Consider the following 26,222-nt stretch of genomic DNA (forward strand, 5'->3'; position numbering starts at 1 on the left):
GTAAATCAGTTTAAATAAAGCTGCAACCTGTACTGAATAACAGAATCATACCTCATCAACCACTACGACTTTTACGCCGTCAAGCTGGACAGCCTTCTGCTTCAGAATCTCTATGAGACGGCCTGGAGTGGCAATCACAATCTGCATGCACAGGAAACATGCACATTAGCTTTCATACACACATTGAGTGAGCTACAGGTAAACAATAACGAAGCAAAAATGAAAAATTACCTGATTTTGTTGACTGATTCGTTAAATACTTAAATAGCTATTATTTTATATTATGTATAAAGTCTTTGCTTCTGCTGTAGTTTACTGTCACTGTGAGCATGTTGAACTTTGCGTTTCAGATTACTCAGAGTATTGTGTTGTTTTAATCCTTTAATATTTGGAACACACTACGCTTCAGGATTCACCAGGCTCCAGCTGTTTCATTTTTTTTTTTTTTTATTATCTTTTTTTATTTCAGCATTTTTCTATTGTTTTTCATAGCATTGCATAATACTCTTGTGTGGTCTCATAATACTGTCATTTTCTTTACACATACTGTAATTCAAATGATCTTCATTTGAAATACATGGAAGGTGCTAGATACAAACACTGTTATTATTATTATTATTATTATTATTATTATTATTATTATTCATAGTAGTAGTAGATGACTATATGGCCCATAATTTCTGGACACCTGACCATCACACCCATATCTACTTGTTCCATCCTATTCCAGATTTAGACCCCTTTGCTGTTATAATAAGCTCCACTCTTCTGTGAAGGCTTTCCATTAGATTATGGAGTGTGTCTGTGGCGATTTGTGATCATTCAGCTACAAGAGCATTAGTGAGATCGGGCACTGATTTGGCACTGATGTGTTCCAGTTCATCCCAAAGGTGTTCAGTGGGGTTGAGGTCTGGGCTCTGTGCGGTTATTATGACGTCGTAGGTCACATGACACTGCCAACATGGCGGATGTAGCATGTCCGTATTGTATTCATACTACACACATATACTGATCAAAATGTACTGAATCAATAGATGAGCAGTAGGTACTGAATCAAATACAGTAAGTACTGTCACTGCGCATGATTTTGGATGCTTTGTTCACAGGGGCATTGTCATGCTGGACATTGAACATGTTTGGGCCTCTTAGTTCAAGTGAAGGGAAATTGTAACACTACAGCATACAAAGACATTCTGTACAGATTTGTACTTCCAACTTTGTAGAACAGTTTGGGGAAGAACCACATACGGGTGTGATGGCCAGGTGTCCACATACATTTGGCCAGATAGTGTATAGCTCCAGTCCCAACAGAGCTGCTCAGTATCTTTTTGTCATGTAATATTGTGTCACTATAAACCAAATATAACACCAGCGCTTAGGAAAAGCCTTACTGAAAGCAGTTTGAACCAACGACTGTGGAGAACTGCTCATAGCAATGGTGTCCACATTTCCTATTTCCTAGTGAGCAGAGGAAATTCAGCGCCCCTTGCCGATAAACAGGCCTCACTACACCGCATCTTCCAGGCCTCTGTGACGTCACCGCGTAGACGGCCAATGGGGTTCCTCGAGTGAGGTTTGAATTGAAGCGGCAAGATGGCGTCGTAGGCAAGAGAACCTTTTTTTGTGTGTAAAAGGTAAACAAAGCTTTTTTTGTTTATTTGTTTGTTTCCAGTAAGAGTGCGTTTATATTTAGGTTTATATACCCAGTCTTTTAGCGTTATTTTATTTTATTTTATTGGGTAACGAAGCTGATATAAATCGTTTTTATAGCCAGGAGAGTTTAAACAAATAAATAAACAAGTTACACTTTAGTGACAGTTAGCCACAGTGGGCTGATTTAAGATTCATCAGCATGTCAAAAAAGTAAAAGAAGTTATAAAGTTGCATTTTTTATCCAGAAAACGGACATTATTAGGTTAATTGCTGCAAGCAGTGGAGAAGAAAATGGATGAGAAGGAAATATCATCTTTGAGTAACTCTAAAGAGATAAACAAGACCTATATAATATCCACCCTGACAAGCAGGTGTGATGAGGTTCCCAGTGCTGGTCGCCTCACTCTTCAAAGAAGAAACAGCAAAAACACAGTGGGTGGTGTTCAGGAAGCATCTGAAAATACAGAGAACCGAGAAAGTCATGGGAAACGGTTAACTTTACAGAGGAGAACCAGAGCAGGAGCAGGGTCCACTGATAAAGTTTCTCATCCACACACATCCACCATGAACCAGAAACGACCGTGGACTAGTTCAAAGATCCTGTCCGAGCCGAACAGCCGAGAGGGTTCATCTGGTCTTCTGAGATCTGCCAGTTTGAGAGAAAATGGACTGAAAACCAGTGCGAAAGATGCAACCAAGCCAGTCAACACACCTGGAAAGAGTGCTCAGAAAGCACAGAGCACAGGCAGAGAACAGAAAACTATCTCAACTCCGACTGGGAAAACCCAGTTTGAGCGAATAAGTTTGAAGAAGGAAGTTTTTGAAAAATTATCCCTAAAACAGACAGGTGTTGAAAGGCAAAAGCAGTCGAGCTCGGATTTAAACGGAGGCGCGATTCCAGGTCCAGTCAGTAAGAAGTTTCCGATTATCAGTCAAAACCGGACCGCGATATCTACTACGAGAAAGACCACAACTCAGCTTTCGACTGTTTTAAACGCGAAGTCGAAGCCTCCTCCGTGTGAGTCTGGGAGTCGAACTGCGGCTTTATCATCTAACGAACTGAAGATGGAAAACAGTGCGGTGACGGTGGCGGTGCGAGTGAGACCCTTCAGTCAAAGGTAACAACAAAAAACAAGCCTGTAGCTTCTTCCACATCTAAACACGCTGACTTTGCTCAGTTAAACATTTCTATAATATTTGGTTTACTCCTGAATTGAATCCTTTCTCTTCGTTTGTTGCTTGTAATCCAGGGAAAACAATGAGAATGCTCGTCGAGTGATTTTCATGGAGAATCACGAGACTGTAGTTCAGCATCCCGACACTAAACAGACATACACCTTCTCTTTCGACTTCTCCTTCTACTCGGCTGATGAAATGGCCCCGAATTTCTCCGGTCAGCAGACCATTTATGAAAAGCTGGCTAGACCCTTACTCGAAAGAGCGTTCGAAGGATTTAACACCTGCCTTTTTGCGTATGGACAAACGGGCTCGGGAAAATCCTACACGTAAGTAGCTTTTTAAAATGATTTATTTAAAAAAAAAAAGTTTTGGTTCTTCATACAACATTGAACTAATTTACAGGTAATTGTTTCATACATCCTGAGTAGATAGTTTTCATATGAAGAAAAAAACGAATGCAAGTGTAAACGCACACAAAGTGGCAAGCAATACAGATTTAACTTGAATGACTACCACAATTTAGGAAGTCGAAGAGGTATCTTAGTGGAATATGAATGTGTATATGCATCCATCTTTCTGAAAAACAGTTAAAGAAATGAGGAACAGCAGAGGAAGTGGTTTAATGTAATGAGCTGTTTGGCAGCATGCATGTGATACAGCAGTCAGTCTTCTAACTGGAGACAAATTCGATTCTGTGTGTAAACATGGTTTATATCTTATTAGGATGAGCACAAGATAAATCGAAATGACCAGGTGTATTCAAGGCTGTATTTTCTGATTTTGCACTCACTTTTCTTCCAGTATGATGGGTTTTGGTGAGGAGGCTGGAGTTATACCCAGATTCTGCGAGGAGCTTTTTGCAAGAGTGTCCAGTGCTGATAAAAACGAGGTGAGTTCTCAACGTTCGACGTTCTCAGCTCATCTAATTTTAAGGACAAGTTTGATTAATTGACTCATGTAACCATGTCCCTTGTGTCAGAGACTCCACCCACAAAGTATCCAACATCTTTTGTAAACTTTTCTGGCTTCAGGTTGTTGAAGGTTGCAGCCTGATTGGCTCTCTGCAAAAACCTTTGAACAATAACAGTGAGCTTTTTAGAGAAAGGTGTAGTGAGAAAAGTTTACAGAATCCTATCGCTAAAAGTTATTCAAGAGTTTTGTTTCAAGCAACAAGCAAACAACCTCACTTTATCTTGTTGACAGGCTCCAGAAAAAGGTATCAAGGAAACTCCGCAATATTCGGAGGACCTTGCAATTTTTCAAAATTACCGCAGATTTGGTCCAAGACGCGCATTCAGCCAAAGCCCTCTTCAATTCATGTGTGTCGAACATGAGTACAGCTAATAGGGATCATTTACCAGCAAACATCACTGCAAAAGACCGTGCAAAACAAATTCGTGCAATTGCAATTTTGACAAGTAGTTTTCTGCAAAAAAAAAAAAAAAAGGCACAAAAAACTCCAAGTAGCATCGTGAAATTTGAAAAAAGCAGCAGCAAAATCAAGCATTTGTGCCCACAACAATCACAAAAAAACTCCACAAAATCCTGTACAGACTGATTAATAAAAATGTAGCAGACTTTGCAGCAAATGCTAGAAGTCTGGCTTGTAAAGACTACTATGTCCTCAACCGATGCTAGCTAGCAAGTTACTTGAAGTAAGTTACATTAGCACAATTACACATGCTATTGTCACATTAATAGGCTACAGTTTGCTGAGACTACATTCACACCTTAATGGGATCATGATGGCATAATATCCAAGCACATTAATAAAACAAGCAACATACTGCATATAACTACGAGGTATAAACACAAATTGTTTTGTTTTTTTTGTTTTTTTTTAAATCAGGATACAGGTTACATTAAAGCTCCTAGTAACATGGTTTCCAGCATTTAAAAGTACTGTGATACTAAATATCAATCATTAAATAAACACTTCTCAATGATAGATTTGAGAAATAGGCACCCATCAGCCACAGGAACACCTGTATACTTTTTGCATTCATGCAATTATCCAGTCAGCCAATCATGTGGCAGCAGCACAATGCATAAAATCATGCAGATACAGGTCAAGAGCCTCAGTTAATGTTCACTTCAAACACCAGAATTGAGAAAAATTGTGATATTTGTGACTTGATTGTTGGTACCAGATGGGTTGATTTGAGTATTTCAGAAACTTCTGATCTTCTGGGATTTTCACACACAACAGTCTCTAGATTTTGTACAGAATGGGGGTGAAAAACACAAAACATTGAGGGAGTGACAGTTCTGTGGGTGGAAACACCTTGTTGACAAGAGGCGTCAGAGGAAAATCACCAGCGCTGCCAGGAAGGATATAGTAACTCAAATAGTCACTCTTTACAACCGTGGTGAGCCGAAAAGCATCTCAGAACGCAGAACACGCCCAGCCTTAAGGTGGATGAGCTACAACCGGAGATGATCACGCTGGGTTCCACTCCTGTCAACCAAGAACAGGAATCTAAGGGTACAGTGTGCACAGGCTCACTGAAACTGCTCAGTTGAAGATTAGAAAAGGGTTTTTTTCAGATAAATCTCGGTTTCTGCTGCAGCATGCAGATAGTACTGTTGGAATTTGGCATCAGCAGCATGAATCCATGGACCCATTGCCTTGTGTCAACAGTTAAGCGTGGCGGCGGTGTGGGGATATTTTCTTGGTGCACTTTGGACCCGTTAATACCGGTCGAGCATTGTTTGAATGCCAGAGCGTATCTGCTACTTGTCTCAATCTGGTTCTATGAATGACAATGAGTTTAGTGTACCTCAGTGGCCTCGCCAGTCATCGGATCTGAATCCACCTTTGGGATGTGGTACAATGGCAGCATGAAAGTGCAGCTGACATATCTATTGATCAATCGATCGATATACATGGTAGTTTAGAAGTCTGTCTTTATGGGCTCTTCCAAATGGGACAGCTTTTTATCATGTGTAACACAATACCATGTGTGGTGGTGTTCGATGAACCAGGTAATGAAGTACTAATCATTGATTATCAAGTCTGTTCTGCCTCAGAAACTGACTGGCTTTAGGACTACTAGTCTAACACTGTAAAGGTGCATCTCAAAAAAATGTAAATATCTTGGTAAAGTAAATTTTTGTTGTAATTTTGTTCAAAAAGATAAATTTTCATATATTCTAGATTCATTATACATAAAGTGAAATATTTCTATTTCTTTTTCCAATATTCCTTTTTTTGTTTTAATCTTGATGATTATGGCTTACAGCTCATGGAAATCAAAAATCCATCTCAAAATATTAGAATATATACTCGGTCGTGGCTTTAATCCTTTTGCTCGGATTACTGCATGAATGCAGTGTGGTATGGAGGCAATCAGCCTGTGGCACTGCTGAGGTGTTCTGGAAGTCCAGGTTGCTTTGATAGCGGCCTTCAGCTCGTCTGTATTGTTGGGTCTGGTGTCTCTCATAGATTCTCTATAGGGTTCGGGTCAGGCGATTCGGCTGGCCAATCGAGCACAGTAATACCACGGTCAGCAAACCAGTTACTAGTAGTTTTGGCACTGTGGGCAGGTGCCGAGTCCTGCTGGAAAAGGAAATCAGCATCTCCATAAAGCTCGTCAGCAGATGGAAGCATGAAGTGCTCCAAAATCTCCTGGTAGACGCTGCACTGACTCTCGACTTGAGAAAACACAGTGGACCAACACCAGCAGATGACCTGGCAACCCAAATCATCACTGACTGTGGAAACTTCACACTGGACTTCAAGCAACTTGGACTCTGTGCCTCTCCACTCTTCCTCCAGACTCTGGGACCTTGATTTCCAAATGAAATGCACAATTTACTTTCATCTGAAAAGAGGATTTGGACCACTTAGCAGTGGTGTTTTTAGTAAAAAGGTGTTTTAGCTGATTAGAGCTCTTCTCAGGTCGGCATTTCTGTATAATAAATTCTTTATTATAATATTTTGAGAAACTGGAATTTTGATTTCCATGAGCTGTAAGCAGTAATCATCGAGATTAAAACAAAAACAAGCTTGCAATATTTCACTTTATGTGTAATGAATCTAGAATATATGAAAGATCCACTTTTTTAAAAATTAAATTACGGGGAAAATATGAACTTTTCCACGATATTCTAATTCTTTGGGATGCACCTGTATATACTGTGGACACAAACCTGAAGGCAGTTGCCTGTTTCCAAATATTTGTCATAGGTGACATGTCACCTGGAGATGAGCTACTTTGAGGTGTATAATGAGAAGATCCACGATTTGCTTGTGTTGAAGGATGAGCAACACCAAAAGAAGATGCCCGTAAGTAAAACATTTTGTTTCATTGTGATCATCTGCTAATTTTTTAAATCTGTCTCAAAGAGTTTAGTCAATCCCTGATTAAAGCTAAAATCTAGTGAGGGATTGAGGTAAATGTGAGCGCATAAAATATGATGTAAAATCTGGACCTCAGGGGAAACTACAACTTGTAATAATTTTCCTTTATGCTTAAGTTTAAACATCTACACTAAATAGGACAACAATAAAAACAGTATCTTTAAACGATTTTTTTCTTCTTTGTGATCATTACTGTAGAAATCTGTTGGAGCACCTTCATCTAACCTGCTCTAATAATTATCCTAAAGCGTGGATTTACTGTCACTCAATCCACATGACTGTGTTCTGTACAGTTTAATAAATCAGTCCTGTGTACTTTGTCCTAATCACCTTTTCCCGTTTGTTTTAGTTGCGGGTCAGAGAACACCCGACTGACGGGCCGTATGTTGCAGATCTTTCTACGTAAGGAATCCTGACATTTGAATATCTGTTTTTCTAGTGGGTCCTCAGTATTGCTCATCTTTTACATCTGTGTTTTGTTTTCAAATAGGAATGTGGTCAGCTCCTATGCTGATGTCCAGGTAATGTGGCAAAATATTAATTCATGCCAAGTAGAATAGATTTCTTTCTTTCTTTCATTTGTGCTTTTTTGTGATTTTTCCTTTCTTTCTTTCTTTCTTTCTTTCTTTTGCTTTTCATTCGTTCATTTTTGTGCTTTTCTTTCTTTCTAATTCTTTTTGTGCTTCTTTTTTCTTTCTTTCGTGTGCTTTCTTTCTTTCATGCTTTCTTTTTCTTTCTTTCATTTGTGCTTTCTTTCTTTTTCTTTTGTGCTTCTTTTTTCTTTCTTTTGTGTTTTCTTTTTCTTTTGTGCTTCTTTTTTCTTTTTCTTTCTTTTGTGCTTTTTCTTTTTCTTTCATTTGTGATTTCTTTAGTTTCTTTTTCTTTTTTTCATTTGTGCTTTTTCTTTCTTTTGTGATTTTTCATTTGTTCTTTCTTTCATTTTTTTTTCTTTCATTCATTATTTCTTTCATTCGTTCTCTTTTTTGTGCTTTTTTCCTTCTTCCTTTCATACGTGCTTTCTTTTTGTATTTGTGCTTTCTTTCTTTCATTCTTTCTTTCTTTTGTGCTATCTTTCTTTTGAGGTTTCCTGCTGTCCTCCTTTCATGTTTTTGCACTTTCCTTCCTTCTTTCTTGCTTGTTTGCGTTCTTGATAGCTGATCTTTCCTGTTTGCTTGCTTCCTTTAAGAAAGTTAATGAAAGATGTCCATGCTTTCGTATTCTCCCATGTATTTCAGGCCTGGCTTGAGCTTGGAAATAAACAGCGAGCTACTGCTGCTACAGGAATGAATGACAAAAGCTCCCGGTCTCACTCTGTCTTCACTCTGGTCATGACTCAGACTAAGGTTAGTCTTCAAAGATAAATGACACATTTCCAAATCCAGTCTGTTCTTTGAACCCCACAGTGTCCGTCATTCTCACAAACGGGGGGAAAAAAAAAAAAACTCGGTGCATTTGAATTTGTTTTGTGTTTTCCATAATCAGACAGAATTAGTGGAAGGAGAAGAACACGATCACAGAATAATCAGCAGAATAAACCTGGTGGATTTAGCTGGCAGCGAGCGCTGTGGCGTAGCTCAGACCAGTGGAGACCGGCTGAGGGTACTCAGACCATTCCACACACTTTCACTACCGACCAGTTTTGCACTTAATTAATTGAACAAAAGCTTAAAATCCTTTGTTGCCCTGAAGAGGTTATTTCTATTCTAACTAAAAAATAAGATATGCTTCCTGTGTCTCATTAGGAAGGAGCAAGCATCAACAAGTCTTTGCTCACTCTGGGGAAGGTGATTTCTTCACTCTCTGAGCAAGCTCAGGGCAGAAAGAAAATCTTCATTCCATACAGGGAGTCGGTCCTGACATGGTAAGAAACACATCTGAATTTGTTTTTAAACCCAATTTGGTTGTCAACCCACAAGCTACCAGCCTGGAATCGTGAAGGCTTCTCTTCTGCTGTTCATGTGCACTGTCATAGGGCAGCTGAAAGCCTTTCTAGGATAGATCCGTGATTGGATTGGATCAATGCACCGAGAGTTCGTAGACTACTGACTAATATTTTTAACTACCAATCTGCCTCCGTACCAAATCCTATTACATTATGCGTTAATATTAATCTGTGCTTACTTTTTTCCCTCCTCTTCTGTGGTGCCTGAACATGGTTTTTCTGTAATGATTTCAGGTTACTGAAGGAAAGCCTGGGTGGAAACTCAAAAACGGCCATGATCGCAACACTGAGTCCAGCCACGAGCAACATGGATGAGAGCCTGAGCACTCTGCGCTATGCTCAGCAGGCTCGCCTGATCATCAACGTAGCCAAGGTCAACGAGGACACCAATGCCAAGCTGATCCGAGGTCAGTACGTCCGTTCCCCTGCTCGCTTCACACACATCAGTTCTCTCCGCATCTCTCCCTGCTGCTCAATTAGAGCTAGCCTTGACCTGAGTACACTTTCTGTGTCATGGCTTGGGTATCTGTGCTGTTCAGAGGGAAGTGCGCAGCACCTCTTTATCGTCCTCTGAGCAGAGGGCAGTAGACGAACACGATATGTACTCGGATATATGAATCCAGTGTGTTGCTTGTGTTCGACACCAGAGCTGAAAGCAGAGGTGGAGAAGCTGCGGGCCGCCCAAATGAGCTCGCAGGACATCGATCCAGAGAAGATGAGACAATTCCAGCAGGAAATCTTCGCCCTGAAGTCTCAACTCTCTCAGCAGGAACGCGAAATGGCTGAGGTGCACAGGTAATGGCAAAGCACATACTTTCTTTTTAGTGGCATTAACCATGTGCGATGTTTCACAAATGAAACACAAATGTTCCACAAATGTTTCACACATTGTTATTGTCTCGTTTAGAACATGGAAGGAGAAACTAGAGCACGCCGAGAGGAGAAAACGTGAAGAGACCAGAGAGCTCCAGGCTGGTGTTTGCTGTTTATTCTAGTTTCTAGCATCTAACAAGAGCTTTATTGGTCTATAATGCAGCATGCTCACATATTCTCTTTTTCTCTCTCTCTCGATATATCAGCGTGTAGGCATCACACTTAAAGTGGATAACCGGCTCCCCAACCTTGTGAACCTGAATGAGGACCCTCAGCTGTCAGAGATGCTCTTATACATGATTAAGGAGGGGCAGACCAAGGTCGGCAAGGTCAAGTCTGGGTCAGCCCATGACATCCAGCTCTCTGGGGCTCTTATTGCTGATGAACATTGGTAAGATGCCATAATAAAACAACATAATACCCCATCTTGGTATCAGATGCCTTGAGTTCCACAGGGACATCTGGCTATCGGGAACTTTTACTGTTGATTGACTATAGTGTCTTGCCTGTCATCCTTCATAATCTCTCAGATAGTCAGTCTTTTACATACACCTGTGTAGAAAGCAGTGTTAGCTAAGCATTTAGTATGGACATTTAATTCTAATAAACCTCTTAATGACAAGTGGTGATGTTATAGAATGGATTACAGTTTGTATTTTCTTGGGAAGGATTCAGCAGTGGTGGTTTTATGCATCAAGGCCATATTGTATGGCCAGAATACAGGCCCCAGCTACATCTATTGTTTATTCTTCTTTTCAACGTGAATTCGCTTATGTATAAAGGAAATAGTTCTTGTTTATATGCACAGTTTTGGATACCAAATGACACCAGTTTTCTCTGGTATGTAATACTTATACTTAATACGTAACCTTTTCACACAGCTGCACTGGTGGTCCTGTGCAAAATTCTCAAAACGGCCACAAGATGTTGCCATTTATCGGTGAAACCGATATTAAAAATACGATATCCGATTATGGAAAAGTGTTGAAATATCTGGAAAAATATCTGTAAAACCGATTATCGGTCGATCTCTAATATTTTTTGTTTTTTTTTATCAATTTCTCTTTCAGTATTATCTCCAATGTTAATGGCACAGTCAGCATCACCCCCATGGAAGATGCCAAAACCTTTGTGAATGGAAACCTTGTATCTGAAGCCACCATCCTCCACCATGTAAGAGAAATGAGACACACCCTGAAATCACAGACTTGTAAAAATGTAGGTTAATTGTTATCAATTAATGTGTTTATTTAAATATGCCGATTTATTAAGGGTGACCGAGTGATTCTTGGAGGAGATCACTATTTCCGCTTCAACCACCCGGCCGAGGTGCAATGTGGAAAGCGAGTGTCCTGTTGGAGCAATGGAGATGGCCAGAAAGACTTTGAGTTTGCCAAGAATGAGCTACTTTCAGCTCAAAGAGCTCAGTGAGTTCAAAAATCAGAGTCAATCATTTTTCCCTATATGTTTACTGTCCATTTAAATTTTTGTTTGTCCATTTTAAGTTTTTATATTTTTCATATTTTACCTTATTTGAACACCAAAAACTGAATTTCATCAATACTCTCATTTATAACCATTTCAGTATTTTAAAAAAATGTTAGTATATAGTAGCAAACAGCATTTAATATATGGTAAATCTGTAGTTCATAAAAGTTAATTTAATGTATTATTAACATACAAATAGCACTGAGAACATTGTATAGGCAATGCTGTATAGTTTTAGGAGAGATGAAATAATAAGAATGATAAATAATTAACCTACTGAGGTGCTCGTAGCAGGAGTTTTAACTTTGCAACCTTTTAAAACTATTTAAAATAAGCCCTAGGGGATATTACTTTATAAATAACTAGTAGTTTGCATCACATTGAAATAAATGTATTGCCTTTGTACCCTTCATATATCCAGTGACATTCATATTAAAGTGTGTTTTTCCACTCATCCAATGTTGTTGTTTTTTTTTTTTTTTTTAATTTTATCTTCAGATTAGAGGCAGAGATTGAAGACGCCCGACTGAAAGCCAAAGAGGAGATGATGCAGGGAATCCAGGTGGCCAGAGAAATGGCCCAGAAAGAGTTGTCTGACCAGAAGCTTCAGTATGAGAACCGGATCAAAGTCCTGGAGAAAGAACTTGTACGTTAAAGGATCTGTTCAGGAGCAGAACGAGCTACGTGATTATAAAAATTCTCTTTCTTGTAAATAAGGAAGACCTGTTTAATTTTCAGGAGGAAGAGAATGAAAGAAAAAGAGCAGAGGAGCTTGAGAGGCAGAAGGTCGTCAGCAAGATGGAGAAACTAGAGACCGCAAAGTCTCTCCTGGAACAAGAAATGAGCATGCACAAGAAACGGATACAAATGGAGGCCCAGGCTGCCAGACAGGTACACGGCTTCATAGAGGGGTGTGACTGTATACCTCTGTAACCATGGTGGTGATAAAGCCCGAAATAGTTTATAGTGGTCAAGCACGAACTATCAATTATTTGCAAAAATCCACACCAATGGTTTTTCCCTGGTTTCCCTGGATGAGAAAGGTCCGCTGTCATTACAGCACGAGAGCGGCCTCTAGAGGCGAAATAAAAACTATCACTGACAAATTTTGTTATTATTTGAAAATGTTTTTTTGTTGTTCTTAAAAACTTTTTTTTAAAAACTATCGGTTGATTAATCGGTTATCGGCAGGTAGGCATTGCCCAACGTAGTTATTGGTATCTGTAAAATCCACTATCACTCGACCCCTACTAGTTCAGTAGGGTGCTACAGTTATATACAGCAGGTAATGGCATGAATGTAAAAAAAAAAGTTGTGTGCACAGAGGCTGATATAACAAAAACTGTGATATTTGTTTTTCATAATTCAATGTGTGTGTTACAGTTCAGTCACTGCTTTGTCCAAAATTTTAAATGAAGCTTGTCAGTGGTAATGGCATTGTTTCCTCACGTTTAAAATTTTACCTTTACCTACAGGCCATGGTTGATAATGATATTCGACATGCTAAAATCCTTGAAGCGCTGGAAGCGGAGAAGAGGAAAATTGCAGAAGATCTAGCTGATATTCAGAAGAGACGTGCCCTGAAGGTGAACCAGACTCCCAAGACTGGTAGGTTTAACGTCCCTTTATAGCATTATAAATTGGATAGGTGCTTGAAAGGCTGCTGCTGGCTTGAAACATGCTGCAGGTCAAATTAGTGTTATAAATTAAAAACAACACTGTCAACTTGTTGAAGTATGAATTGGGCACAAACGTAATTTTACTGCTGTTTGTGACATAGCTGTATGCCTTTATAATATAATATATTTGTGCATGTAAAATGTCATTTGACCCTATTTCTTAATAACACCGGCATTTTATGTCCCATTACTTTATGTAGCTCCTCCACAATGGGATGCCATGAAATTGTCGCTTATGATTGAAGAAGCTAACAAAATAAGCGCCAAATTCAGGAAACACACAGTGTTTGGCAGGTTTGTTTATTTTCTTGTATTTTGCTTGTAGTCATTTTTTAAATTTAATTTAGTCGCTGAAAATAAAGTAAATGCCCTGAATTTTCCTCCTTTGCAGACATGAAGTATCTGAGAAGGGGAGTGGAGGAGGAAACACTGAGACGCAAATCCAAGTGCAGAACACTAAACTGGGCATCTCCACCTTCTGGAGCATGGAGAAATTTCAAAGCAACCTGGCTGTCATGAGGGAGCTGGAACAGGTAAAAATAATCTTCTCTATAAAATCTGTGTATAGACTTCAGATCTTTTACATTTTAATTAGCTTGTAATTTTATACTGACGGTATGAATCTTAGAATTAGTGCTGCGTTATGCTGCTGTTCTGCTTTTGTCAGCAAATAATATGTTCTCGTTGCTGATATTTTGTTAGGTCTAGCTAGAGGTCACATTTCTTAGGTTACCCAGGGTCCATGTGAAAACCCGCCATCCTGAATGCCTTCCTATTCACTATATATGCTCATGTCATGGGCTATAGCATAAGCTGTGTCTGAAATGATGTCTTATTCATTATATAGTGCACTATTTTCAGAGTCTGCCATTTTGTAGTAGTATCCAAAACAAAATGGAGAAGATCTGGGAGCCATGAAATACCCATAATGCACTGCCTTGCTTTGTTTCATTCATGCATATTTTCAGAGAGGAAGACAAGATCGTAACATTCCTTCAGACTTTTTGCAAATGGAAATGTCTGAATAACAGTTTCAGGAACTAATTTATATACTCGTGGACAATGGTAAAAATAGGTAGCTCGGTTACCATATTGTATGTCTTTAGGTTTGATCCATGTTAAAAAAACGTTTTGCAGGTAGCACAATGAAATGGGATTAGTATTGCAGAGAGATGAGGTGATCAAAACCATAATGTAACGTACAAAAGCATTTCTATTATCTGTGTTAGTGCTCCTGATGTTCCAGTGTAGGGATTAGTGAATGGGGAGCATTTTAAATGCAGCGATAATTGGACAAAGGACACCGGATTCACTTGATAAGTGTTTGATTAGAAAAATACTACTTATAGGATAAGTGCCTTTTTTACATGTCTAATTGTTGCATAATCTTTAAAGTAATTAATTATTTAGAGCCATTTATGTATATCAAGTGACCTCAATAAGTAAACTATATGGCCAAAGGTTTGTGAACACCTGACCCTCACACCCATATTTCCTTGTTGATTCCAGATTTAGTCCCTCGTTGCTGGTATAATAAGCTCCACTCTTCTGGGAAGGCTTTCCACTAGATTTTGGGGCGTGGCTGTGGGGATTTGTGTTCATTCAGCCACAAGAGCATTAGTGAGATCAGGCACTAATGTTGAGTGAGGAGGTCTGTGGTGCAGTCAGCGTTCCAGTTCATCCCAAATGTGTTTAGTTGGGTTGAGGTCAGGGCTCATCTTTAGTTCTTCCACTTCAACTTTGGTAAACCATATCTTCATGGAGCTCACTTTGTACATAGGGGCATCGTCATGCTGGAACAGGTTTGGGGCCTTTTAGTTCCTGAGAAGAGAAATGTTTAATGCTACAGCATACAAAGGCAATTGTGATCTTCCAACTTTGAGGCAACAGTTTGTAGAAGACACATATATGGGTGTGATGGTCAGCTGTCTGCATACTTTTGGCCATATACTGTAGTGTACCTATTAAAAAAATTTCTAGTAGTGCTTTTGTTTGAATGGTGTGAACTTTGTCTTTTAAAGAAGGTTAAAACTGGAAATTTAGAGAGAAAATGATCAGTTGATTTCGTTGCTTGTAGGGTGTTTGCACCTCTAAAGATGACGATGTGTTTTATGACCCCAACGATCACTGGGAACCAGATATATCATCAGCATCTGCAGAGTCATCCTTTTCTCGCAGAAGGTACTTTTTATTCCTTCTCTTGGAAATTTCACTGTTTCACTGCCCCCTCCCTTTTTAAAGTGTATTTCTGCATAGTTTTAATAAACTAGCTAAGAGTGTTTCTCTCAAGAAATCTGTTTTAAAATATTCCATCACTTTCACTGAATAACATTACAGTAATATAATAATATGCGCGGCTCTTGAAGTGTAATGTGGCATTTTGTCTGTAAAAATGTATACTCTTAACTTTGTAATATGTGCTTCACAAGTAAGGGTTATCTAGATTTAATACTGATGTATGATTCAATCGTGGCATTTTTATTGCTGATTTGTGCATGGAATTCTGCAAATTCTGTGAATGGTGAGAATTGAACTCTATGGCTTTCACCGAACAATATATAAATTTGCATGCTTTATTTGTCAGTCATTTTACATATACATCCTGTACCAGTGTCCAGACTGCATGTACAGGATTTCGCAGTGTTTTTTTTTTTTTTTTTGTGATTGTTGCGGCCAACAATGCTTGAATTTGCTGCAGCGTTTTTCTAAATTTGTGATGCAATTGACAGTTTTTTTGTTCTTTTTTTGGCGGAAAATGTCTGGGTTATGCATGTAATCCTGTTCTTTCAGAAGCTCACCTTGCGTGACCTCCACGTTGTGGGAAGCGCCCTCGCGTGTGACCAGCATCTGAAGCTTGTGTAACATCATGTCTATATATATAGGCCTGCCGTGATCAGGTGACGTGGCGATTAAGCACGTCGTGTGAAATAAAAACAGCACCTGTGAACTGCGCAGTCAGCCTTATTATCTGAAGCGAAGATGCAATTCACAGGCACGCCGCAGTATGACAAAGCTATGCAACGTCTTGTTCCCCTCTCAGGGAACAGGGTTACATGCATAACACAGACGTTCCCTTTCAAAGAGAACTCAAAGTTGCATGAGCTCCACGCTGTGGGAACAACAATACCCACTCTGTCATACTGAGGGTACGGCCTGTTCAAAAAGATCCGAGCCCAAGGGTCACTGCAAGACACTCAAGCCCGGGGTGGAATGTATATCCAGGCTGTAATATCGAAAGAATGTGTGGTGTAGACCCCGCCACAACACACACATCTTGTAAGGGTACCCCTTGGACAAAGCCTTCGAGGAGGCAACCCCCCTAGTGGAATGAGCCCTTATGCCCAGAGGCGTAGCGATAGAGATTGCTTCCACTATCGATTTAGAGATGCGCTGCATTGGCACAGCATCACCTGTACTGAGCTTGTAGATCTCCTTCTCGCTTGAGAGATGTCAGGGTCAGCAAAAGAGCTACCTTTAGAGTCAGAAGCTTCTCTGAGGCTGACTCTAAGGGCTCAAACGGGGCACCTGACAGACCTTTCAGGACCACAGAAAGATCCCAGGAAGGTATGCGTGGTCTGAAGATGGACCTCAGCCGCCTGATACCACGCATAAACCTCGGAGTTTGAGGATCTTGTCCAACAGAGGCTCCATCAATAGGGGCGTGGCTGGCCGAAATGGTGGCCACGTAGACCCTGATTGTAGAAGGGGCCAACCCTGCTGAGAAATGTCCTTGTAAGAACTCCAGGACTGTAGCTATTGCTCAGTTCACTGGGTCTAGCTGATATTCCTCATACCACAAGACAAAAAGTTGCCACTTGAGCACATACAAATTCCTCATGGGTGGTGCTGTAGAGTTCAACATGGTCTCTACAACCTCAGTTGTGAGATCAGAATCTATGAGCTGGTGCCCCTCAGTGGCCAGACCCACAGTTTCCATAGTTCCTGCCGAGGGTGATAAATCAGTCCTCTTGAGTCCGTAGGTTCCTGCGGATGGGAATCTCCCAAGGAGTGCTGTCTAGCAGGGATATTATCTCTGAGAACCATATGAGAGCTTGCCAATAAGGTGCTACTAGCAGCAGATGTAGACTATCTTGGCGAACTTGTGGGAACTTGTGGGAGCAGGACAATTGGGGGGATAAGCATACAGATGTGACCTCTGCCATGTGTGTACCATAGCGTCCAGCCTTAATGGTGCAGGAGGAGTGAGGGCGAACCACAGCGGGCAGTGCGAACACATCCACTTCCGCTTGGCCGAACCTCCGCCATACGGACTCCACCACTTGAGGATGGAGCCTCTAACCCCTGGGCCTCAGCCCTCGCCTCGAAAGGATGTCTGCTCCCAGACAGAGATATATAGAGATTTTACAGTATATAAACAAAGAAAATTGCTAAAAACATCACTTTTTCTAGTAGGTTGTTGGATATTTATTTATCTATTTATTTTTTACCATTGAGTTTTCTGGAATGCCGCATGAGCTCCTACAAAACAAAAAGCTAATTTTAGCAAATTTTGCACTGTTTTTTTTTTTTTTTTAATTATTATTATTTATTTTTTGAGTATTATGTTTTCCTTGATGACTAATTATTTATTTTTTTTTTTATCTATTTATTTCCACTTATTTAAATCAAAGAATGAGTGAATATAAAGAAAAAAAATGAGTAATGTATGAAATAATGACTAATGATGGCCTAAACAAAAATAAATGCTCCCTACTGACACTAATCTTTACCAAACCAACCACCATGACAGCGCATTTTTCAGTATAAAAACTCTTTTTTTGTTGTTGTTGTTTAAAGGAAAGTATGAAGAAGTGTCACAAATAATTATGCATTGATTACTGACATGAAGTTTTCCTATCGCTCATTGAATTTTCAGGAGCAGGAGTCTGCTGAGGAGCAGGCGCATCTCTGGGCGACTCTATGAGATCCGAGTGCACCCCATTCAGAGCTTAAACTGCACCTCCTCACAGCCAACAGGTAGGAGCTTTGTGCACAGTCTTGATTTTTATAAAGCTCTGCTTTTTTATTGCTCTGAAATGGTTTCATTTTCAGCGTGGTGGTGATCTGCTTCATATGTAATTCTACCCGTCTATCTGACTACTACCATACTTCAGTACTCCTAACATGAAAAATAGCCATGCGTCATCAAAAATCTGAAGGAATACATATTTTATTATCTCATTAAAAAGAAGTGTTCATACTTGCCATTGCTACACTGGTTAAATCGTGAATTCACATGTTTTGTTCCTGTGTTTTCTTTTTTCTCCAGGCCTGATAAGCATGAGCAAATCCCCTTCTTTTCATTCCAGCAGTTCAGACTCGGCCTTGCCCGGCATCTGCAAAGATCTGATAGCTGCCACAGTTTCCTGTTTACGTACTAGTTCATCAGCAGAAGAGAGCGAGAGCCTGGCAGACAAACTCACCCTGGACCTTCTGTCCATTTATAACGCTGCAAACTCCATCGAAGGCTTGTACGGGCAACTGGATGACAACAGCCAGGAGAACTGTGAGCTTTTCCTAATTTAAACAACCATACATCATCGTTGTTTTATTTTTAATTTTTAAACATTTATCAGTGTAAGTACATATGAACACCGAGGACTTGAGCCATGTCCTGTATTATGCTGTTAGTGCAACATTGTTCAGATAATCTCAGTTTGTCTGTGTATGTGTGTGCAGTGTTTGCATGTAGCACTGAAGCACAGACTCATCTTGTGAGAGCTACCTCGGCTATCGAGAGAGCCGGGTTCGTTACCATGCACTGGGTCTCCAATGTCAACTCCAGCACTCAGTCAGTGTCCCAAACTGTGGAGGAGCTCAAGACCGAAGTAAAGAATACAGGAGGATATTTTCAGCTCCTTATTCAGGTACATGGGAAGAGCCTGGGCGCTTTGACACATGAATAGTATAAATATTATTGACATTTATGTACTCAGCATAAGAGCTTCTGTTAGGGCCCTAATCTTTCACTACGCTGGGCTGTATGTTATCATTTTGAACAGGTAGCACTCAAAACATTGTAAAGGATTAAAAACATCGACAATAATTCTGCTGAAAAATGTCTTCATCCTCATAAGTGGTATAATTAGTCATTTTAATTTTAGCGGGGAAAACAAACATTTTGTGGAATGAGCAGATAAATGAAAAAATAATTTATGTGCATAAATTATCCAGCGGAATTTCTTTAGCCATTCAGGAGTATTTACAATAAATTTTGATGCTAATGTTGACACTAGTGTTATTTTGGACTTGGATGAGTTGAGGCTTAAAGGATGGTTGATTTCAGTTCGGATGTACTGTAGATTTAAATCCCTAGTGAGCAAGTCAGAGATGACATGATGGCTGAGAGGAAGCAGACTCAAAAAGGGGAACTATCCTCTTCTCGGTGATGCCAGATACTGGGATTATAAATCATTACATTATACAGCTGTAGAAGGGGAAAAAAATGTTCCATATTAGTATATATGTGTGTATATATATATATATATATATATATATATATATATATATATATATATATATATATATATATATATATATATATATATATATATATATATATATATATATATATATATATGGGTCTGGGGATGAGTACATGGCAATCATAACTAGTACATGAGCAGAGGTGCAAACATTTACACATTTCTCTTGCTATGGCGACACAGGAGACAACTAAAAACTTGGCTTTTCTGCTTTTTGAGCTAAAGCAGTGGTCAGGCCCAGCACACATAAAATTCACTGAAGTTCACTGAAGAGGGAAGGATGCAGCGATTGAAAGACATGGTAATATTCGCTCCGCATCAGTCTTATCATCAACGAACTTTGACCTGTGAATTTGGGAACTTCGTTCTTGTGAGGCAATACAAAACAGGAAGGCACTGTGGTCTCATCATTAAAAAAAAAAAAAAAAAAAAAGGATCCTGCTGATAATTATTAAGTAGCAATCACACAAGACTTTTGCCTTGCTATTTCATGCTGTTGCTTGAAGCAAATCTAACTCGTCTCTTGGATGTTCCACAACATTAAATCTAACCATAAACTGTTAAAATGCATGATGTGTCATTCATTACTAAATGAAACACTGAAACTGTTTTAAAATCACTGTGGTATAAGTGGAACAACACACTCCAGACCATGTGATTAGAGGAAATCGAATGGAAATTCCGTTTCGTATGATCACTATAGGGTGATAACGGCACTCCGCCTCGCGCTGTCGCGCACATGGATTATTTTTAGTATAACGTGACTGTCTGTTGTGTGTTATTCCTTACATATCACATGATCAGTTAGTCTATGTGGATTGTTGCACGTTGGGTAGATCAAGCGCTGCCAACAAAAGATAGTTTTCAATAAAAGTCCTGTCGGTTAGCAGCATACACGCAAATGAGTAGTCTTACAGTAGCAGGTGGGGCATTCCTCTACAAAGTACAACACTGTACAATACAGTCCAACTGGTACTAACACCAAACCTGCTTCTACATTCTTAGTTTCCTAGCTCCATACTCGCACATTCTAGTTACACTATATGACTGAAAGTATGTGGATACCTGATCCCCGATGTGCTTGTTAAACATCCTATTAAAAGCTTGTCCTGCCTTTTGCTGCTATCACAGCCTCTGTTCTTCTGGGAAGGTTTTCCACTAGATTTTGGAGCGTGGCTGTGTGAATTTCTGCCCATTCACCTACACGAGCATGAGGGAGGTCAGGCAATGTTGGTTGAGGTGGTCTGGGGTGCAGTTCATCCCAAAGGTGTTCAGTGGGGTTGAGGTCAGGGCTCTGTGCAGGACACTCGAGTTCTTCTACTCCAAACTTGGCACAACGTCTTCATGGACCTCGCTTTGTGCTCAGGGGTATTGTCATGATGGAAAAGGTTTGGGTCTCTTAGTTCCAGTGAAGGGAAAGTGTAATGTTACAGCATACAAAGACATTTTATACAATTGTGTGCTTCCAACTTTGTGGCAACAATTTGGGGGAAAACCACCATCACATATGGGTGTGATGATCAGATGTCCACGTACTTTTGGACATGTAGTGTGTTTCTCAATTCTAGCTGATGGTATTAATGCAATTAATATTTGTTTTACCTCATAACCATAAACAAAAATTATTTTCACCATGAATTACATTCAAGCCAAACATGAAACTCCACTTAATACAACAAGATCAGATTTTTGAGAAGGACCATAACAAGTGCATATGAAAAACTTGCATGTTTTGCTTTTTTGTAATCTGCCTTCAACACATAACTTGGTGTCTGTTTTAACTCGTTCATTCTGTTTCTTCAGGGCTGTGAATCTGAAATCTCCTCGATGGTGACAGAGGCCCTGAGGAAGATGGGTAGGAGTATAGACGCAGCTCTGAGCACCACTGCTCACCTGGCAGCAGTAACTGGCACACATCTTCATCTGACTGAACACGGATCAGACGCTGTAGGCAAAGTGAAGGTCTGTTTGTAACAGTATCGACTTTTTTGTTTTTAATGTCTTCAGCTCGGTTAATTCTTTTGCACACAACAGCGTTTTCGAATAAAAGTTCACACGTATGTAAATAATTGTGTTGTATTTTTACTTTCTTCTTCGTCCCTGTTTCTGCTCAGAGGTCTGCTGGGATGTGTCTGCGCAAGGGAATGTGCCGAGGTGTGCGAGCTCTCCTGGAGGAGGCTCTGCTCATCAGCCGAGAGATGCTCAGACATGCTCAGTTAGCTCAACCTAGAACTCAGGTTATTTTGCCATGTCGTTATTTAACATACGGAAGAATATTATAACTTCTTTTTCATATCTGTATTTGAAATAACTCTTTTGTTGGTTATGTTCAGTGTATCCCTCGTGTACTTCATATTTACACCATTTTTCTTTCCAGATTTTACAAAACCTTAAAGTGAAAATGCTGGAGGTGGCAAAAAATTTGCAAAGTTACATTCACTGCAACATGCTGGTACGTATTAAGAAATATCAAATAGCTTGATGCTGAGAAAGAGGCTTTAAACTGAAGACCGCTCCCGCACAACGAGTTAGCAATGTACCGCGCTAGTGAGACGATGTGCACAGTTGGGGTTATCGTACCCGTTTTCAGCCATGCTGTCATTAAGACAGTGCGTGTGTTGTACCAAATGTCATGTAATGCTAATGTGAAGATTAGTGCTTTTTTTTTGTTTGTTTTTTTGTCTTTTGTGCACACACACACTGCAGCCTCATTGTAAACATTCAGCACGGTTCTATTATTTGTCCCTCTGATGCTGGAACACAAAGATTAGACCTGACAGATGTTCTTGATTCAGTAGATTTACAATTTTTATTAGGGGTGGGCAACATGAACTCGATTTTTAATATCAGGATCATGTTCTTGCAATACACCCAATTCAGTATGGCCTTTAAAGTTACTAAAGGTTAGGACAGACCTGAAAACAAAATCCAAGTTAATCATTTTAGTCCAATTTTATCTTTAAGCTACGAACTGAGATTGTAATCCTAAGTGCACCTGACTTCTGAACTATACAGACAGTGTGGAAATACCTTTACAAACCAGACTTTTTATGTTCTATATATACACCTATACAGTGAGGTCCAAAATCTGAGAACACTAATTTAATACAGGAATTTTCATTACAAATGATATTATCGACAACAACTTGAGTGAAAAGTCGAACGTTTGAAATATTTACGTGAATTTCAGAGTCCCCCCCCCCCCCCCCCTTTTTGCTTTAATGACCGCGCGGACTCCACAAAACCTTATGATCCATTTTAGATCAAATCCATCGGAGTGTCGTCTGAACACATGCTTCAACAGAAGAGATTAGACATGAGGAAAAGCTGACCTTTTTGTATAAAGCAGTTAACACACGATCAATATCACACATTTGTTTACATTTAAATAATGATTATTAATCCCGTGTGTCGTTACCTGGAGGATCCACGGCTGTTTTTATGTTCTGTGAGAGTTGTCCATGAGTCCCTTGTTTGTCCTGTTAAACTGCACATTCTTTACTTTTCCAGCATCTCCTGCATGTTTGACCCCTTCCCAACAGCGGCTATATGATGATGAGATCCATCTTTTCACACTGAGGACGACTGAGGGACTCGTACACGACTTTTACATAAGGCACTTTTTGACACTTGAAACTGGCTGAGGTGTCTTCTTTTAATGCTGCTTTTGGTGAACTGCGGCACAGAGCTCAGATTCTCACGATTCTTGTGTGTGCATGCATGCGCATGTGTTGCCTCGGGTTTTTATTTCCACAGTAGGGTGATGTCGGACAAGTTTGTGGTTTTAGTACCGGTGTATTGTACTCACATTTGGCAGATTTAATACGCTGTAAATTTTCTGTCCTTTTTGTCGATCCGACGTCTCCCAGTAGTACCAGACCTTAAAGATTTGAGGTGATCTTCCTTAGTAGTAGCTCAGGAGAAGCATGTTTTTTGTAGCCTCTCCTGATTCAAGCTGAAGAGGAAACTACTTTTTTTTTCAGTTGAGGGAGTGTGGGGCTAATTAATTTTAAATATCTATTACACCTCAATATAAATAATACTTTATGACGGATAGCTCGCTTTAATATGTAGTCCGGTGAACGACTGCAGACGCATCAAATCGAAAGTTTCATGCAAAATGCGTTAATGGCGTAAAAAAAACAAACCCTGTAATATTTGAGAAGTGCTTCCGCCCGCCCGTCTCTAGCAGTAAAGTTATTAAGAATGCGCCTGTGTTTGTTCCAGCTCCAGGAGAATCCTGACCCTACAGAGAATGATCAAGATGGAGCCGATGCTGTGCAGATGGAATGTTTGAAAAACACGGCCTCCGGTCTCTTTCAGCTTAACCATGCTCTCCAGCAGCTTCACTCCTCCTTGTCTCGCACTCTCAGAGGTATGTTTTTCTGTTCTTAAGCATCAGTATTTACCTTTATATCTTTTTTAAAAAAATTTTTAACCATATTGAAATATATAATACATCATATGCGTGTGGATTATTCCACAGGTAGAGGCAGCGATGTTGGTCTCGGGTCTTTCAGACATACAATCCAGTCTTTGACCAAGACCATTTGTGACCTTGTGCATGGATTACCGAGACAGACGGACGTCTGCCCCGCTGGTACTCTTCAGCTGCCATGTTTAAAGAGCGTCATGGATGCCCGAGATGACCTGCACTCTGCATTGTCCTCTCTAGCAGAACTGTTTGATGCGAGCAGTGAAGAAAATATGGAATCCAGGATCTTCGTGAACGATGAGGTCCAGGAACCAGCTCAAGGCCCAAGAAACCAAACCGTCCCCAAAATTATGTACTCGCTGTCCTCGGGTGTCCGCCCGTGCTCCAGAGACATTCAGTGGGTTTGAGCTGTCTCTTCTGAGTCAGATATAGGCGAAATGTTCTTTACACTAGTTTAAGCACCAAGCAATACTAAAGAAATTTCCAACGTGCACATTTTTCCATTAAGAGGTACTGTATTATTAAATGTACAAATATAACGTTTTTTGTATGTGATTATGCTTGTGTGGGGATGAATATTACCTTTCTTTAGAATATTTGCGTGTTTATATATAACGGGTGTTTATTTCTTGTATATTACCACGGATATAATAATAAGGTGCAGTAATACAAAAATAACTATTTCATCTTTAAAAAAAAAAATCACTCATGACTTTTGTATGCACTGTTTTGCGTCTTTGCACAAACGTTTTACAATTGCTGTCGTACATTTGTCCCTTTACGTTGCCATTAAAGAATCAGTTTCTTTACAATCATGTAATAATTCAATAGTTTATGTATTATTTTTCATAATAAACACTGATTTTAGCGGCACTGGTGTGGTTCATTAAGATGCAGGCCTGTGTCTGTACTGAGTAATCTCTTTCAGTAGTCATTATTATAATAGGTTTTTTATATATATAACAGTTTTATAAACTTTAAAATTATATGCAGTTCAGATTTTCTAAAAATGTGATTACATGTGTTTTGTACCTGGCATATTAAAAACTCCTTTTTGATGGACATCCATGATAACAGCTGGATGGAATCCACACTTGAAACAGGAAAAGTTACAATCATGATCAGTTAATGCTTTCAAGTGAAGGTATGCACAAAGCACTGTTTTACTGTTTGGGTAAACCATTCCAGTGGATACTGAAAGAGATTTACAGACACTTTACACGGCAGTGTGAGACTAAAACGACTAAAATGTGATATGAGAAATGGTTCTGACTATGACAAAGCACTTTGTCAAAGTGAAGGAAGCAATCCACAATACCTGCAGAAAACATCGAAGTAGAAGACAATACTTTAAACTGATTATGACCTGGTCATCGTAGTTCTGCACACCAGTGGTCCATTCTTGATAACAGTATGCAAGAGCACACACTGGGCATTTCTTGCAATAGGATTCAACACCTAAAAATACAATACAATATTCATATGCAGCGAATACTGACACCTTATTTAAATAAAAATGTACTCCTAACAATGAAATGCCAACCTTCAATTACTGTTGTGAGAATTTTGGCTTTGTTAGAGATATGCAAAGGATCACTAAGGGGTACGGGTTCTGGACATGGGCAGCAGTGAGAGTGTAATGTCATTAGGTTGTACACTAGAGGGCAGCAGTGAAAGTGTAATGTCATTAGGTTGTACACTAGAGGGCAGCAGTGAGAGTGTAATGTAATTAGGTTATACACTAGAGGGCAGCGGTAAGAGTGTTAATTGGTGTATTTTTGCTCCATCAATGAAAATCGTCCCCAAAGAAGCTACAGCTGGATAGAGTAGTGGGTTATTAATATGTATTTTGTGCTTTATAAACACTGAGATTTATGCTCACAGAAGACAGTCCTGCCTGTCTAGACTAGGTGTTGAATTCATTTCTTTCTTTTCATTTTCTTTCTTTTTTTTGACTTCCATCATATGCATGTTCATTTGATGTTCCTTAGCCATAGCTTTGACATCATGCAGCATACATGTTCCACATCTGTCTACTTTATCAGAAGTATGCTCTGAACTCTTGTTGTATGGATCTTTTATATATTTACAAATAAACACCATTGTTTTGTTGTAAAATGCCTAG

The 26,222-nt window shown here is 39.6% G+C and overlaps 1 protein-coding gene and 1 long non-coding RNA gene across 2 annotated transcripts; one reads left to right on the plus strand and one right to left on the minus strand.

Annotated features, from left to right (window-relative positions):
* The first annotated feature begins 1,563 nt into the window (after nucleotides 1-1,563).
* LOC108271188 (kinesin-like protein KIF14) lies at nucleotides 1,564-24,968 on the plus strand. The gene is made up of 29 exons (XM_053683079.1): nucleotides 1,564-2,771; nucleotides 2,904-3,158; nucleotides 3,634-3,721; nucleotides 7,022-7,120; nucleotides 7,545-7,597; nucleotides 7,686-7,716; nucleotides 8,431-8,538; nucleotides 8,678-8,794; nucleotides 8,938-9,056; nucleotides 9,372-9,544; nucleotides 9,785-9,932; nucleotides 10,045-10,108; nucleotides 10,217-10,401; nucleotides 11,081-11,183; nucleotides 11,283-11,437; nucleotides 11,997-12,144; nucleotides 12,237-12,389; nucleotides 12,974-13,106; nucleotides 13,378-13,471; nucleotides 13,569-13,710; nucleotides 15,255-15,358; nucleotides 18,054-18,154; nucleotides 18,447-18,683; nucleotides 18,857-19,044; nucleotides 21,466-21,624; nucleotides 21,777-21,899; nucleotides 22,040-22,114; nucleotides 23,890-24,037; nucleotides 24,149-24,968. The coding sequence occupies exons 1-29, from the start codon at nucleotides 1,945-1,947 to the stop codon at nucleotides 24,502-24,504; spliced, it is 4,686 nt and encodes a 1,561-aa protein (XP_053539054.1). The 5' UTR covers nucleotides 1,564-1,944; the 3' UTR covers nucleotides 24,505-24,968.
* LOC128633699 (uncharacterized) lies at nucleotides 22,870-23,128 on the minus strand. Its single transcript, XR_008397079.1, has 2 exons — nucleotides 23,081-23,128; nucleotides 22,870-22,957 (listed from the first exon to the last, which is right to left on the minus strand). It is a non-coding gene; the product is annotated as an uncharacterized LOC128633699 (long non-coding RNA).
* Nucleotides 24,969-26,222: the final 1,254 nt, after the last annotated feature.

The sequence above is a fragment of the Ictalurus punctatus genome, chromosome 10 (assembly GCF_001660625.3).
Source record: "Ictalurus punctatus breed USDA103 chromosome 10, Coco_2.0, whole genome shotgun sequence".
Lineage (NCBI taxonomy): Eukaryota > Metazoa > Chordata > Actinopteri > Siluriformes > Ictaluridae > Ictalurus > Ictalurus punctatus.

Coding starts and splice junctions, on each gene's coding strand:
- LOC108271188 (XM_053683079.1), top strand. CDS start 1,945: ATGGATGAGAAGGAAATATCATCTTTGAGTAACTCTAAAGAGATAAAC. Junction 2,772..2,903: donor GTGAGACCCTTCAGTCAAAG/GTAACAACAAAA, acceptor CTTGTAATCCAG/GGAAAACAATGAGAATGCTC. Junction 9,057..9,371: donor AGGGAGTCGGTCCTGACATG/GTAAGAAACACA, acceptor TAATGATTTCAG/GTTACTGAAGGAAAGCCTGG.